Genomic DNA, 16,022 nt, shown 5'->3' with positions numbered 1-16,022 from the left:
GTTTGATGAATAATGTTTGATGTTTGAAAAGAAGGGAAATTATAAAAAGACCTATAGTAAACTTCTTGGAAAATAGGACCTATTAGTCCAACAAAAAACCTTCGAGATTAAATGAATTAACATTCCCAAATTTAAGATTTATTGATACTTTCCCCTAAAAGTAATTGATCATATTATTTAAATTTAATCAATAACTACTAATTTAGAGTGCCATTGGTGAGAATAAAGTGAAGTAAAGTCATAACTTCCAAAAAATATATATATATATATATATATATAATCAAAATATGACTTTAATTAAATAATAAATGTTCTAAAATCATGGTTCAGATAAATAATAATAATTGTTCTAAAAACATGGTTCAGATAAATAATTAAGAATTAATTTTGTTGAGTTTTAATTTTTTTTATAACATTTAAAAGTAATTTAATAAAAGAGATTTTTTTGAAATATATCTAAAATATATTTTTCATTAATTTTTTTCATCAAATTTAAATTAATTTTTTTTAAAAAAATTAACTGTAAGAGAGGAGAGGTAGTAGGGCTGCAAACGAGCCGAGCTTTAGTGTGTTTGGGGTTGTTTATTAAGATTTTGACGAGCTCAAGCTCGAGCTGAATAAAAATTTAACGAACCGAGCTCGAGCCGAGTTGGTTTAGGCTCGACTCGAGCTCGAGCCTGTTCACAAACCTTAACGAACCAAAAAATTTATAAATTCATTCTTGTATATGAGACTAAAGTTACAATTAAAACTTTGATTATACAATTATATATACAATATATATAAACATACTAAAAAAAGTCCATATTTTACTAAAATAATAATATCTACTACCACTATTATATAAATATACTATCTATAGTTAAGTATTATTTACATTTATATTTTTTAAATATATAAATAGCATATTTTTTTTATTTTTTATATATAATTTTATATTATTTAATATATAAATAATAAATATTAAACGAACCGAGTTTTGGACTATTTAAGTTTGTTTATTAAAAATTTAACGAGCTCGAGTTGGAATGGAAAAAAAAATTAACGAACCGAATTTAAACGAGCTCTTGTCGGGCCAAGCTCGAGACGGCTCTGTTGCAGCCCTAAGGGGTAGTGTGAAAGAAGAGAAGAGAAACACAAGCATCTCTCTCTCTCTGTGTACAGGTTGTTTGGTTGCTAGGAAACTGAGGAGACAATCAATAGAATTTTTTAATCCTTCTGTGTGATTTTGATTTGGTTTCGGAAGAATTGAACCTTTAAACAAGTTATTGGCTTCTAATTTTTTTTGGTTGTTAATTTTCCTGCTCTTTCTAAGCAACCAAACGCCCAAAAAAGAGTATTTGATTGATCTTAAGATAGCCGCATTGATTTTCAATTACTGACTTGCAGGTTATTGAACTCTCTTCTTCCTCAATTGGACATTTGAGGTTCGAGATCGGTGCTCTGACGATTTGCTTTCGTAATTAAAATGCAACTTTGTGAATCAATTTCCTCTTGGATCTGCGACATCTTCCCATACATGGGGTCAGTCCTTCCATTATCTCTCTACGTATTTGTATGGCTTGATTCTCTGTTTGGCTGCTGGGAAAATGGCAGAAATTTGGTTCTCTCTACCTTTTTATATTTCCTGAAACAGTTGGTTTATCATATTTTTCTCTGGGTTTGGCATTTATCATCTCAACTTGAGATAGCCTTTGTGTTTGATTCGTTCATTTTTTGTTAAGTTGTTGTACATAAGTTTTAGAGGGACATTTGGGTTATGAACGTATAGAGAAATGTTAAACTCCAGGCTGTGCTAACCTAGTTGATTAATTCACTAAACATTCTACTGAGTGCATAAACAAAGAAAAAAAAAAAAATAATAATAATAATAAAGTCTTGCATTGTGAACCTAATCATCAAAACAATAATTTATTTTTATTGCAATATAGCTAAGGTTACAAAAAAAATCACACAGAATTGAACACAAAAAATTACATTGATCTATTAATTTTTTTTTTTTAATTTTTAAATCTGATCTATTATTGTATTTTCTGAATGTTTAATTTCTATATTACTATACTTGCTATTTTATTATTCTTTTTAGTTAATATATGCCTTGGAAAAGATGGCAAGCGCATAACCCATCCAATGGAACATGAACATCCCTCTCTTTGACTCTCATTCATTTCAAGTTTCTTGCAAATTTCCCTAGCAAAAGGCAGGAAGAGCCCCCCCCCTCTCTCTCTCTACATATAAATTATATGTACTTTATACTACCTTAGAAGTTGGATGCTTTGGAAGGTAGCTTAAAGATTTATTCCCGAAGAAACTTTTGTTTATTTAAACTCAGAATAAGTCTTTGTCATTCCAAAAAAAGAAAAAAAAAACACTTTAAAGAAGGGAAAATTCAATTTGCACGCCACACAAAATCTCAATTTATACTATTTATGTCGTTTAGATATAAACTTCCAAACCAAAGTAAAATGTTCGGATATAAACATTCGAACAAAAATAGTTGTTCGAATATGAACTACTGATGAAATGTATATCCCAACAATTCATTTTTGTTCAAAAATATATATCTGAACATTTGACTTTTGTTCGAAAGTTTATATTCGAATGACACAAATCGTGTGTACTAAAATTTTTTGTGGTGTGCGAATAGAATTACCCTTAAAGAGGGCTTCATTTATTATTTTTTGGGAGGCAATTTACACTTAACTTCCACAACTATTGCCCCATGTCAATTCATTTTCTTGAACTAAAAATTGCAGCACTTAACCCTTATCGTCTATTATATATATATTTTTCAATTTGAACCTTTATTATGAAAATACCCTTTTAGGCTATAGGGAAAATTACACTTTACCTTTTGAACTATCACTTTATACCTTTCAACTAAAGAATCTTACACTTTGTCGCCTTGAACTATCAATTGGTATCAATGTGACCTTCCATTAGTGATTCGTTACATAAATAGATAGAAAATTAACATGCGACTTACACATGATATCTCAAGTTTTATTTGTATACCATTACCATCTTAATATATTTTTCTTGATCAAACTTATAAAATATGTTCATATTTTGTTAGAAATAAAGAGTTTTATTAGTTGGTAAAATCTTTTTCTTTTAATATGACCTCCTCAAATCGGAATACTAGTTCCGCCACTTGTTTACACTTGCCTTCTTTTAATGGATCTTGTATATTCATATTATACATATAGGTGAATATACATATAAATTGGTATAAATTATCTCATGAAAATGATTCCCCAAACAAGAGATATTTGTTTCTTGAAAGTAAAGATATGTACTTTAGATTCTCTCTTTCCACTTTATATGAATACAAGGGAAGTATCATGGATGACCATTTCCTACAAAACAAAGCACAGTTACCTTTGCAAATTCACACCTCTTTCTCTACATATTGCAAGTCATCTCAAGGACACTGCATATTTCAGGTTGGTTTGTGTTTCCATTCATGCTCTGACGATGCATATATTTACATATTTAGATGTAATTAATATATGTGCATACTTCTTTAAATCATGCTAAACTCTTTTTAAGTTATTTATTTATTTATTTGAGTCTTGATGCTTTCCAAATATTATTGTTTTTGTTTCAACCATTTTGCTAGTTGTTTTGGTAATCCATGGTTCCGGATCCGATTTTGCTCCATGGGACGCTTCATGTTACCATCTTTGAGATTAATGAACTGCATATTGAATCTGGATGCGGGTTTAATTTATGTGACAAGGTACATCTCGTAGTATATGGTCCACAAATAATACATGTATGTATTTACTATTTGTGTTTATGTATGGTGTACACAATTAGTAAGATCAATTTGAAATGACGTGTGCAATAGTACAGGTGCTTCAACTCGTTAACAACATAATTAGAGAGGATGCTAACACCGAAATTAGAGAGGACATAACATATCAACAAAAAATTTCTTGTTATGGTGAAGGTATGGTGGAGGTGGTAGTGTGGTGATATTGGTACCACTTTAGTCTAGAAAACGTTTTCCGCCTTTTAAAAGTGAAAAACAATTTTGCCCAAATAGACTTGTTTTCTGTTGACTTTGTTTTTCGTTGTACCAAACGCCAAAAAATATGGAAAATATAACAAACAAAGCATGACAAAAATATATATATATATATTACGCATGCATGGTTGATAGTAAATTATTTTCTTAAGACAAAAATGCCGCCATAAAATTTTCAAATTTACAAAAGTTTGGCATTTTCATCTTCTTCCTCTCTTTCCATTCTCTCTCTTCACTCCACCTCTCCAACATCCCTAGATTTGACTGGACTAGTTATGGCCTTTTAGGCCTTGCCCTGCACCATTATTGCACATAAACAAAGCTCGCTTTAATCCCTTTTGTCCAACATGAGCTTATTCTCCAATTTCTTCAAATTTGGGAATTGGGATTTTATTGATTAGAAAACCCAAAACAACCACATGGATAAATCAATCATGAAAGCCAAGTGCAGCAAATTGTCCTATTGATCAGTTTCGTTTTGTGGCCTCTACTACTTTACTTGAGTATGGAACCTCTTTAGCAAGTAACAATGGTCTCACCTTGTTTTCTAACCTAAGAAGCATGGACATGGATGCTAACACGGGACACCAGGCACAAGACACAGTGATTTTAAAAAAATGTAGGCATGAACATAGTAGGAATACGACAATAAAATATTTTTTTCTTATGTTTTTATTTACGATGTAGATTAATATTACATTGCCAAACAATCAAAATTAACGAAAACTAACACTAATTCAATATTTAAAAAAAAACTTCACTTTTAAATTAATACTTATCGTTTATATATTTTTTATGGATGATCTATTAAATATTTGAATCTAAGCAAAAAGTAATAAACATCCAACATCCATCAAAAGCACTACAAAAGGGGGTTAGCGTGTCCTTGAAATGTAGTTGGTGTGTCCCCGTCATGTCTCCTAAAAAAAATTAATTAAATAAAAGGACATGCGACATAACGTGTCCCATACATGTCCTCACCATGTCCCCATGTCCCCATGTCCAACACCCCTACGACACTTGTTTTGAAGTGTCGGTGCTTCATAGTTGCTAACTATGCAAATTTATTCCTTTTGCAACAATCAACTTCTTAGGCAGTGTTTGATTCATAATGTGGAATGAAATGAAATGGTGATTCTTTAGTTTTGTTTTTAATGATAATTCCCTTATAATGGTGAATAGTGATTCTATTTGCAATAAATTATTATTATTTTTTAGTGAATTGAATGTGAGAATTGATCATTCTATTCCACTTTAGTGAACCAAATGAATGATTATGGTTTTATTGTTGTTTGCTACTCAAGTGGACCAAAAAAAAGAAAAATTTGGATAGATGTGGTCTTGGTTTTGTTGGAACTCATGTTTGACAATAGAGTCAAGCAGTACAAATGGTTATATATGAGTATATGTATATGAAGCATTTCTCATTTTCCTCATTAATATCTTCTATCTATACTATTATATACGTGAATGCTCCCGATGTTGTTGACGTCTCATATTTTGAGTTTTTATAAAATACCCATATAGTTGGTGTTTATGTAAAATTTATATTAAGAGCAGGTGGGAACTTGAAATTGAGATCATGAGTTTGATAAAAAAGGTACTTACCAATTGAGTAACACATACTATATGTGCATTCTTTTTGCCATTATTATTATACTATTACTTTTTTTCAAGTTGCACACGCATTGCATATGCGGACTGCTAGTACTATTATAAGTGAAGGCTTCTTAGGGTGTTGACACAAATATGTCTCATATTTAGATTTTTCTAAAATACCCCTATAACAGTCATTTAAAATACAAAATTATATAGCGATGTGAATGGGGCTTGAACCTAAGACCTTGGGTCTGGGAAACATCTTTACTACTTCAGTAACACACAACATATATACTTTTAAATCAAAATCAAATATTATATTTTATAGATTTAATAGCACATCCATCAGGTGGGCACACACACACACTAGTGTATAATATATTTGTGGTTTAGTTGAGAAGAGATATAGATTATAAGGGTATTTAGGTCAATTTACAAGTGTAATTAACGGAAGCAAGCGATGTGTTTTAGTCCAATAAAACCTCAAGGGCTTAAGGAATTAGTTTGAAATGATAAGGAGCTGTGTGTATATGGCTTGTACCATTAGGTATAAAGTGAAATTTGTCCTTTGTTTTATATGTGAAGCTGGTCCTAGCTATGAATGTTTAGGTAGCGTTTGGTAACATTTACGTTTTTTATTTATGTTTACAAAAATTTTATAAATTGATTTTTGTTTATTTTTAGAAAAAACATAAACTACAAACACGTTTGGTTTGAACAAAATGTTTGAAATTTTTAAAAATATAAACTAAAAAATATGTTTGTTAAAGCCTAAAATATTTATATTTATTTTTTATTATTTATGACAATGGGATCATGCACATTATAATTGAAAAAAAATTAATTAAAAAAATTAATTGGAAAAAAATAATTGAAAAAAAAATTATTTGAAAAAAAGATAATTGAAAAAAAAAGTTATTTAAAAAAAATTAATTAAAAAAATTAATTGAATAAAAAAATTTGTTAGTCATATTTTTAAATTTCTGTTTAAAAACTAACGTAAACTCATTTTTTGAGTTTATGCTTTTTCCTCAAATTTATAAATTGAGACAACCATTTATAAACCAAAAAAATTATCAAACAAGTTTTTATGACAGTTTTTAAAATTTTTGTAAATATAAACTGAAAATGTAAACGTTACCAAATAGGGCATAACATACAAGGGGAAAATGATAGTGTTTACAATTAACAGTCTGTTTGAATTAGGTGATTTTGAGAGAAAAGAACAGATAAGCAATTCTCTGCTACTCCTCACTTGTTTGGATAAGTTAAGAGGAGAGAAATGGAAAGAAATCATTATCACTTAAATATCAATTTTTTTAATCTCTCAAAAAGTGGTGAGATTTGGAGAAGAAATTAGTGTAAGTACCAATAAAAGCGGTTTTGTTTTTGCCCGTCTTATCCACATAATAAAAAATTATTTTCTTTTTCTTTTCTCTTGTTTATCTTTCTCAAAAAAGAGAGGAGGAAACCTGCTATTGTCATTTCTTTGCTTGCCTAAATTATCCAAGGTTCTTGTTAAAATGTGTCATATCGGTTGAAGTAGACTCTTCTATTTGATCAATCAAAACCCCTTCCCAAATTGTACAAGCTTCTTTCAAAGCATACAGCGTTTTGGATGTAGATGATATCTTATCTATACATATGGATTATATATGTGTGTATATAGATAGTGCATAATGAAGTACCATATAAGGGGATATATTGGAATCCAAATTTGCCGAATCGCTCATGTTATGATCCTCTACATCTTAGGGTTTAAAAAGATTATACATTCTTTATTGTACACATTATCATGTAGAATGTATTATTACCCTTTTAAACTTCTTAATATGTGCATGTTAACAAAATCCATTATCGAAACATGAAGGAAAGATACCACTATGATTCCTTTTTTTTCCTCTCCTGTCTAATCCATTCTTTTATTTTCCCTCCTATTTTGCCAAATGAACCGTAATGTAAGTGCATTGGCCCAGTGGTAATGTGGGAGCTGTTGTGGAGCAGACGTTAGGATTTGAATTCCATTGATTATAAAAATAATATAAAATAGTGTTTACATGAAGTTCAAAAGGTTTTAGGAATATCTAGATTGTAAGAGGTACTACTTACAAACTTAAAACAGATGCACAAAACACAATGTTAGAGATTTATTCTGCGTTGCTTCTCTAAGCCACTCAAGTTTGGTTCATGTATTCTAAATGCCTCTCCACCTATTACTAGTTGGTTTTACATTTACTTCCAAAATTCCAACACAAGCAAACAAACATCCATGTTGTTGACCATCCACTTCTCTCCTCTTTTGCTTTCAAATTTACATACTGTCCACAATCTTTTAATGGAGTTGCTAATGTTGAGAGTATTGCAAAGCTACGAACAAGTTCACATCATCAATTTGAATATTAATGTGCATTTTGTATGACTTCAGTATTATCATATATTTGTTTTTGTGTTTTAAAATGTTCAATTGTGATGACTAATGGTGTATAAAGATAAGTTCAAGAATTTATCAAACAAAATAAAATAAAATAAGTTCAAGAATGGATTTATAATACCTGCAATTGTTTGTTAATCACTCATGTGAATTCCAGTTCTAAATATAATTCATCAACATGAATATATATATTTTCTATGATTCTTTTGAATTGCAAGACTAACTAGTTAATATCTTTAGCTGTTACTCAAAATTTTAGGTCTGGCACTCTTCATATTGAATTGCTAAATGCTTTTTCTAAAGGCCCCTCTCTTAGGCATTTTTCATATCAATGCTCCATGCATTGACCATGTGAACCCTAGAATATTTGTGTAGTTTCTACTCTTCCTTTATCCCAAAAAAAAATAAAAATAAAAATAATAATAAATAATAAAAAATTCTCATCATCTGTTATCAATTAATTGCAATGTGTCTAACATGCATATATGGCGGTTTGCGTTATTAGCGTATTTCTCCACAAAATAGGCATTTCTGTTGAGCGCTGAAATGTTGAAAAGACTAATATTGTTAGCATGTTTTGTTATTTTATCTAGGACAATGGTCTCGTACTAATCTTCACTTACTGCATAATGCACTGCCCTTTCCACTCTGTCTATGAAAGAAAATGCTCTGACTCTCTTATCAATTCTCTGTGACTTCTTTAGGCTGTTAATAACAGACAATACATATTATCTGGACAAGAAGTCATACTAGTTAGCATTTTTGTCAGTTCTCGTTTTCTATTGCTGTTACTCTTATCAGCTCTAAAATACTTACTGTTCTATATACTTGCCGTGACGCATGCTAATTAACATGTTCATGCATTAGTCTTTTAATTGTTCTTGCTTTTTGATTCTGAATTTTTTTATTTTTCTTTCCGATCACTCTCTGGAAATCTGGAGACTATTCCTCCACAAAAGAAAGCGAAGAAATTTTTATCCCAAGTCAAGAGATTGGTGCTTTGCCGGCCTGAGGTATGCCTTGTGTTAAATTCAATATTAAATTTTGATTTGGGAAATAATATCCTTCTGATGAATATCAAACATTTCAAACAGATTGTTGGCACCAATCTCTATGCAACTGTTGATTTAGACAAGGCTAGGGTTGCAAGGACCAGAATGATTACAAATGAACCCTTCCATCCTCGTTGGAATGAGTCCTTTCACATCTACTGTGCTCATAAGATTTCTAATGTTGTATTTACAGTCAAAGATGGTAATCCAATTGGGGCAACATTAATTGGAAGAGCTCGTTTGCCTGTCAAGGACATTATATCTGGGCTTGAGGTGGATAGACTTCTTGACATAGTGGATGAAGAAAATCTCCCAATATATGGAAGTCCTAAAATCCGTGTCAAACTGAAATTTTTGGATGTCACTAAAGACAGTAATTGGTCTCAGGGAATCAAAACTGCTTCATTTGAAGGAGTCCCTTATACATTCTTCATGCAGAGAGAGGGCTGCAAAGTTACACTATATCAAGATGCCCATGTCCCAGATTCGATTATCCCCAAATTCAATCTTTCCGAAGGTAAAGTTTATGAGCCTCACAGATGCTGGGAGGATATCTTTGACGCAATCACTAATGCAAGACACCTGATTTACATTACAGGTTGGTCTGTATATACTAAGATCACTTTGATAAGAGACCCAAGGAGACGAAGACCACTGGGAGACATTACTCTGGGTGATCTGCTTAAGATAAAGGCAGATAATGGTGTAAGAGTTCTTATGCTTGTCTGGGACGACAGAACTTCTGTTAAGGAATTGAAGGCGGAAGGTTTGATGGCAACCCACGATCAAGATACTGCATATGAATTTCAAAACTCAAAAGTAGAGTGTATTTTATGCCCACGTAATTCTGATGTTGCAAGAAGTATTGTTCAGGGAATTCAGATTGAAGGCATGTTTACTCACCATCAGAAGACAGTAGTGGTGGACAGCGAAATGCCTGGGGACAGGTCACAAAAGAGGACGATTGTCAGTTTTGTTGGTGGCATTGATCTTTGTGATGGGCGGTACGATACTCCAGATCATTTCTTGTTTATGACTCTGAACAATATTCATAATGATGATTTCCATCAGCCCAACTTTGGAGGCTCATCAATTGCAAAAGGCGGTCCAAGGGAGCCCTGGCACGACATTCATTGCAAACTTGAAGGGCCTGTTGCTTTGGATGTCTTGTACAATTTTGAGCAGAGATGGAACAAGCAAGTTAGAAATAATTCCCTCCTCACACTCACTGAGCTTGATAGAATCATTACTCGACCACCAATGCCAGTTACATCATCACAAGACCCTGAAACATGGAATGTTCAAATATTCAGATCAATTGACAGTGCTTCTGTTGAGGGCTTTCCTCGTGAAAACTTCAACAAAGCAGCCGACAATCCAGAGGAAGCATTTAAAATACCCAAGGAAGCAGGTGAAATAGGCCTGGTTACTGAAAAGGGTATCACCATTGACAGAAGCATTCAACATGCCTATATCAATGCCATTCGACGAGCAAAGAATTTTATTTACATTGAAAATCAGTATTTCATAGGAAGCTCATATGGCTGGAATTCCAAGGACATCAAGGATGCAGACATTGGTGCGTTGCATCTTATACCAAAGGAGCTCTCACTCAAGATTGTTAGCAAGATTGAAGCAGGAGAGAGGTTTACTGTATATGTGGTAATTCCAATGTGGCCAGAAGGCATACCTGAGAGTGCTTCTGTTCAAGCAATATTAGATTGGCAAAGGAGGACAATGGAGATGATGTATACTGACATTTATGATGCCCTTCGAGCTAAGGGGCTGAATGAAAACCTTAGAGAGTATTTGACAATTTTCTGCCTTGGCAATCGGGAGGCTCAGAAGATTGGCGAATATGTGCCTAGAAAGAAGCCAAAACCTGACACTGATTATTGTAGAGCTCAGCTCGCTCGGCGCTTCATGATCTATGTCCATGCGAAAATGATGATTGGTAAGCAATATTGGCTTTTCATTTACACACATTTTTACTTGTAATTGAAACATCAAATTCTATACCGTATCCAAAACTCAATCCTCATTCATGCACTCCAAAAAGAGAATGCTAGTTTGTGTCTCTTGTATGACTATTTTGTGGTTCTTTTCTGTATGCATCTAAGCTGCTCGAAAAATATTTACATGAAATCCTTTGATTTTTAGGATTACGCAATTCTTCTTTCTTGACTGATTATGCATAAAACATATTTTCTACTAAGGCCTCATTTGAGGACTAAACATTTTAGCCAAAATGTTAAAAAAGTCACTATAAGTTATCACACGTCTTTTCATAAGAAGTTAAAAAAATTACTAAAATAGCCCGTTCCCAAACGAGGTCTAAATATACATAGCTTGAAGTTGCTCAAGCATATCCCAAATACCATGAATATATCTTGAATTTCAATCAATACTTCCACTATGCTAATTATGCTTATTTCTTCTTCTTGCATAGTTCCTCACCCCCCTTGGATTCATTTCTGTTTCCTTTCTTGAAATATACTAGAGCTCCGTTTGTTTCAATGTAAAATATTTTTCATGACAACTTTTTACTTGTAAAATAATTTCATTGATCATATCTTCTGACGTTTGGCAACAAACCAAAAAAAATTTCCAGCCGAAAACAAAAAAATTAATTATTGCAGGGCCTTGACCAAATGGAGGTGAATTGGTCCTTCAATGCAAGCTCGACAAGTTAGCTTGGACCTATAGAAAATTTTCTTACATAGGCTAGAGCATACACAGGTCTTGTTTAGAGTGAGAGAATCAACCGTAAATTGACTTCTGATAATCCTTGTACTTTTGTTGAAAAAAAATCTACATTCAAACCAACTTAGCCTAGAAGGAAAATGATATTTGTCACCAGAAGGATGTCACTTTTTTTTTTCACATTCTACATGGATTCACATAACAAAAGTCGTGTACATATAGCACTCACTTATTATTGTTGAGATATGGTGGATCCTGCAATAAATTGAAGGGTGAAATATATATAACAGTCGTTGTACCAAATTACCATTTCTAGTTTTCAGTCGTGTTTTATTGAACAAAATCAAGTCTTGAATTTTAATATTCATGGAATGATATTATTAGCAATATGTTTTATGAAATTGAAACCAATTTGTTTTACTAGCAAATTGAGAGGAAGATATTGACATGAAATCCTACAATTTTCTTGCAGTTGATGATGAATATATAATTATTGGATCTGCAAACATCAACCAGAGATCAATGGATGGTGCAAGGGACACTGAGATTGCAATGGGAGGCTATCAACCACATCATTTATCAACAAACCAGCCAGCCAGGGGACAAATATATGGTTTTCGAATGGCATTGTGGTATGAACACCTTGGAATTGTAGACGACGCTTTTCTTCACCCTGAAAATCTGGAATGTGTCAGGCTTGTAAATATGTGGGCTGATCAAAATTGGGATTTCTACTCGAGCAATGATGTCCATGACCTTCCCGGTCACCTCCTCAGGTACCCTGTTGCCATCACGGACAATGGAAACATAACTGTATTGAAAGGGTTTGAGTTCTTCCCAGACACCAAAGCTCGTGTCCTTGGCAACCATTCCGATTACTTTCAATTACCTGCAATTCTCACTACCTAAAACTTTGTTATACTTGGTTTTGTGAAATTATTAAGTTTGGGAACTTGCTTACTTTAGTCGCAAGAGTAGTGCTATTCTAGCCCAATAGTTAAATTTATTTTTCAAATTTATTGATATGGCAGTCTTTTTGAATAGCTAAAGCAATTCTCTTGTGTCTTTTTTAATAATTTATCAATTGTATTTTTTACACATCATTGGGATCTTAAAAATCAGTTTAGGAAATTGCTTCTTATATTATTTTTCCTATATTTATATAAGAGGTGTGTGCGGTGCGGTTTAAGGATAAAATTATAATCAAAATACTAGATGGCATATTGATAAATTTGCTAACAGTTTGGGTGGTTTAGGCAATTTCAACTTATTAGTTGATTGAAAATTAATCTGAAACAATTATCAAGCAATTATATAATATATTATACTAATTTGCATAAAAAAAAAATTTGAGCCACTACGCTCACTCCACTTTGTTTTAAATATACTCTTTATCTTTATTATACATGGAATGGAACATATTTGGAGCAAAGTGGAGTAGAAATAGCGGCTTTCATTATATATATATATATATATAACAATAATTATTTTACATAATGTTTTCATATATATTACACTAATTTGTAATAAATTTTGTATCTTAAGTCTCTCTTACATTAATTTTTACTTTGATATGGTTTCGAAAATGGATTGTAAATTGAAAATTGTGGGTCAAACCAACTCACAATTAACAGATAAATTGGTACGAATTTGGTAGTATTTTACACAATCTTAATTTATATCCAGAAGTGCGAAGGACTCCTAATATAATAGAAAAGATTAAGATACAAACCCAAAAAAAAGCTTGTCTCATTTTTCTTTTTCTGTCATAAATTGAAATTTTAAATATAGTTTTAAGATGACTTACGACGTGCGGAAACCTTGCAAAATTTTAAACATTATTGTGTTGTCAATCCATGTGATCTTCCAACAGAAGGATAAAACATAAATATCTTTAAATTGAGGGATAGTTTAAAATTTCATTACCCAAATTTCAAGTTAAGGGCTACAAATTTTCAAATTAAGTACAATTTCAATTGAATCATGAAAACTTCATCAAAAATTTAGACAAAAAAAGAGAAATTTCATTGTTTTAGAGTTACAAAAACAAATATGCAATCAATTTTGTTTTACTGTGATAAAATGGTCTGAGGCAAAATCACAATACAGCAAAGTGGATTTTGTCTTAAATTAATCTTTCTTTATTTCTTTCTTCTTCTTCTTTTATTTATTTTAAATGAAAGATCTGTCTAAGAGATACAAAAACTAGATAGTTGGTAAAATTGTAGAAATTAATTACAAAACAGAATATAAAATATACATACATGAATAAAAATTTGCAAAAATTGTTAGTAGTGTCCACTTTTTGAAAATTTTTATACATCCATATACATTGTGTCTTGTTTTGTGGCTGAATTGTGTTTGTAAATTTATTCGATGAGTATTTTTTTTTTTTTTTTAATATACCAAACTCATGTATACAAACCAAAAAAAAATTCACAAACCCAAGTTGTTTTTTGAGACTATGTTTTCAAACCATGATTTTAACTTAAAATATACCAAACTCATGCTGTATACATACAAAAAATTCTCAAACCCAAGTTGTTTTGGAGACTATGGGATTGTTTAGATCTATCTAAAATAAGTGTATTTTTTGACTTTTTACAAAAAATGTTCAGAAAAGTAGAAATATAATATGATCTAAAAATGATAAAAAAGTAAAAAAGTGGGGGCTTTTCCCTAAATAAGCTAAAATATCAAGCTATTTCCCAAACTATGCCTAGTTTGGACGGATTTCCCAAAATAAGCTAAAACGTGGTTAGAAACCACGCTTTTACTGTTTTTGCAGCCCAACCGCGGAAAATTTGTAAAATCGTAAAAGCGTGGTTACAAAACACGCTTTTAATTAAGAAAGCGTGGTTACAAACCACGCTTTTAAGGAAATTTATTTTATACAGAAAGAGTAATAGGAATCAATCTTTTAAATAATTTTTTTTTTTTTCCATAAAACATGGTTCATAACCACACTTTTACTGTTCACCAAGATAAGCGTGGATAGCATCCACGCTTTTGTATTCCTAACATAATTTGTATGAGGTACCCACTCACCCTCTCTTATTTTGGGAAATTAATTTTTTTTATTTTAAATATATAATTTTTTTATTTTAAATATTTTATTTTATTTTGTAAATATTTTTAATTTTAATATTTTAAACTCAAAACACATTTCCACACACATATCATAACCAAACACATAACTCAAAACTCAATGAAAAAATTATTTTCAAACCTCATAACCAAAACAAATAACTCAAAATTCTACACTACTTTCAAAACTCTACACTCAAATCGTAACCAAATACATAACAAAAAAATTAAAATATTTAAAAATATATTTATAAAATAAAATAAAATATTTATAATAAAAATTATATATTTAAAATATTAAAAAAATAAAACACATAAATATTTATTTATTTATTTTAAATAAATAAATAAAATTCAATTTATTTATTTTATTATTTTAAATAAATAAATAAATAAAATTTATTTATTTTATGTGCATTACAACACATAAAATTCAATTTTTTTTTCCTTCCACTTATTCTATACTTTATATATTTATTATGTAATTTTTTTATCAAAAAAAAGTAAAACATTTGTTTGGTTAACTAATATTTATAATAAAAATTATATTTAAAATAAAAAATAATTTTTTTTAATATTTAAAATATTAAAAAAATATAACACATAAATGTATAAAATATAATGCACATTAAAATAAATAAATAAATAAATATTTATGTGTTGTATTTTTTTAATATTTTAAATATATTTTTTAAATATTAAAAAAAATATTTTTTATTTTAAATATATAATTTTTATTATAAATATTTTATTTTATTTTATAAATATATTTTTAAATATTTTAATTTTTTTGTTATGTATTTGGTTATGATTTGAGTGTAGAGTTTTGAAAGTAATGTGGAATTTCGAGTTATATGTTTGGTTACACTACAACAAAAAGCAATTTTGGCGACCAAAAATGTAAATTTCATCGTTGAAAGTAGGACAATTGGCGACTAAAGGATTAGTCGCTAAATGTATGATTTTGAAAAGTGTAAATCACTATTGGCGACTAAAATGTTGGTCGCGAAAGAGCTGCTTTTTGGCGACTAATTTAGTCGCCAATACCTCTGCCGACCATCTATACGCGACAAAACCAGTGACTAAAAAAATTAGTCGGAGAAAGTAAAAAGTCAAC

At 30.6% G+C, this 16,022-nt stretch overlaps 1 protein-coding gene across 8 annotated transcripts; it reads left to right on the top strand.

Moving 5' to 3' along the window:
• The first annotated feature begins 1,098 nt into the window (after positions 1 to 1,098).
• On the top strand, positions 1,099 to 12,871 carry LOC114289086 (phospholipase D alpha 1). 8 transcript variants are annotated; one of them, XM_028232734.2, is made up of 6 exons: positions 1,099 to 1,164; positions 1,390 to 1,524; positions 3,623 to 3,742; positions 9,005 to 9,076; positions 9,158 to 11,069; positions 12,291 to 12,871. In XM_028232734.2, exons 3-6 carry the CDS (start codon positions 3,638 to 3,640, stop codon positions 12,725 to 12,727), a joined length of 2,526 nt encoding a protein of 841 aa, XP_028088535.2. In that variant the 5' UTR covers positions 1,099 to 1,164; positions 1,390 to 1,524; positions 3,623 to 3,637; the 3' UTR covers positions 12,728 to 12,871. The 8 variants fall into 8 exon arrangements, with proteins under 8 accessions (XP_028088535.2, XP_028088533.2, XP_082750746.1 ...); XM_082894620.1 differs by having other exon boundaries at positions 1,112 to 1,524; positions 9,158 to 9,632; positions 9,714 to 11,069; XM_028232733.2 differs by having other exon boundaries at positions 1,115 to 1,264.
• Positions 12,872 to 16,022: the final 3,151 nt, after the last annotated feature.

This window comes from Camellia sinensis, chromosome 11 (genome assembly GCF_055761805.1).
Source record: "Camellia sinensis isolate YWXY chromosome 11, ASM5576180v1, whole genome shotgun sequence".
NCBI classification, from domain to species: Eukaryota; Viridiplantae; Streptophyta; class Magnoliopsida; order Ericales; family Theaceae; genus Camellia; species Camellia sinensis.
This window is presented reverse-complemented; position numbering and strand designations above follow the sequence as displayed.

Excerpts from the sequence above, each read along its gene's own strand:
- LOC114289086 (XM_028232729.2), top strand. The coding sequence starts at position 3,294 with ATGTACTTTAGATTCTCTCTTTCCACTTTATATGAATACAAGGGAAGT. Across the intron at positions 3,447-9,004 it reads AAGGACACTGCATATTTCAG|ACTATTCCTCCACAAAAGAA; the intron begins GTTGGTTTGTGT and ends GGAAATCTGGAG. Across the intron at positions 11,070-12,290 it reads CCATGCGAAAATGATGATTG|TTGATGATGAATATATAATT; the intron begins GTAAGCAATATT and ends ATTTTCTTGCAG.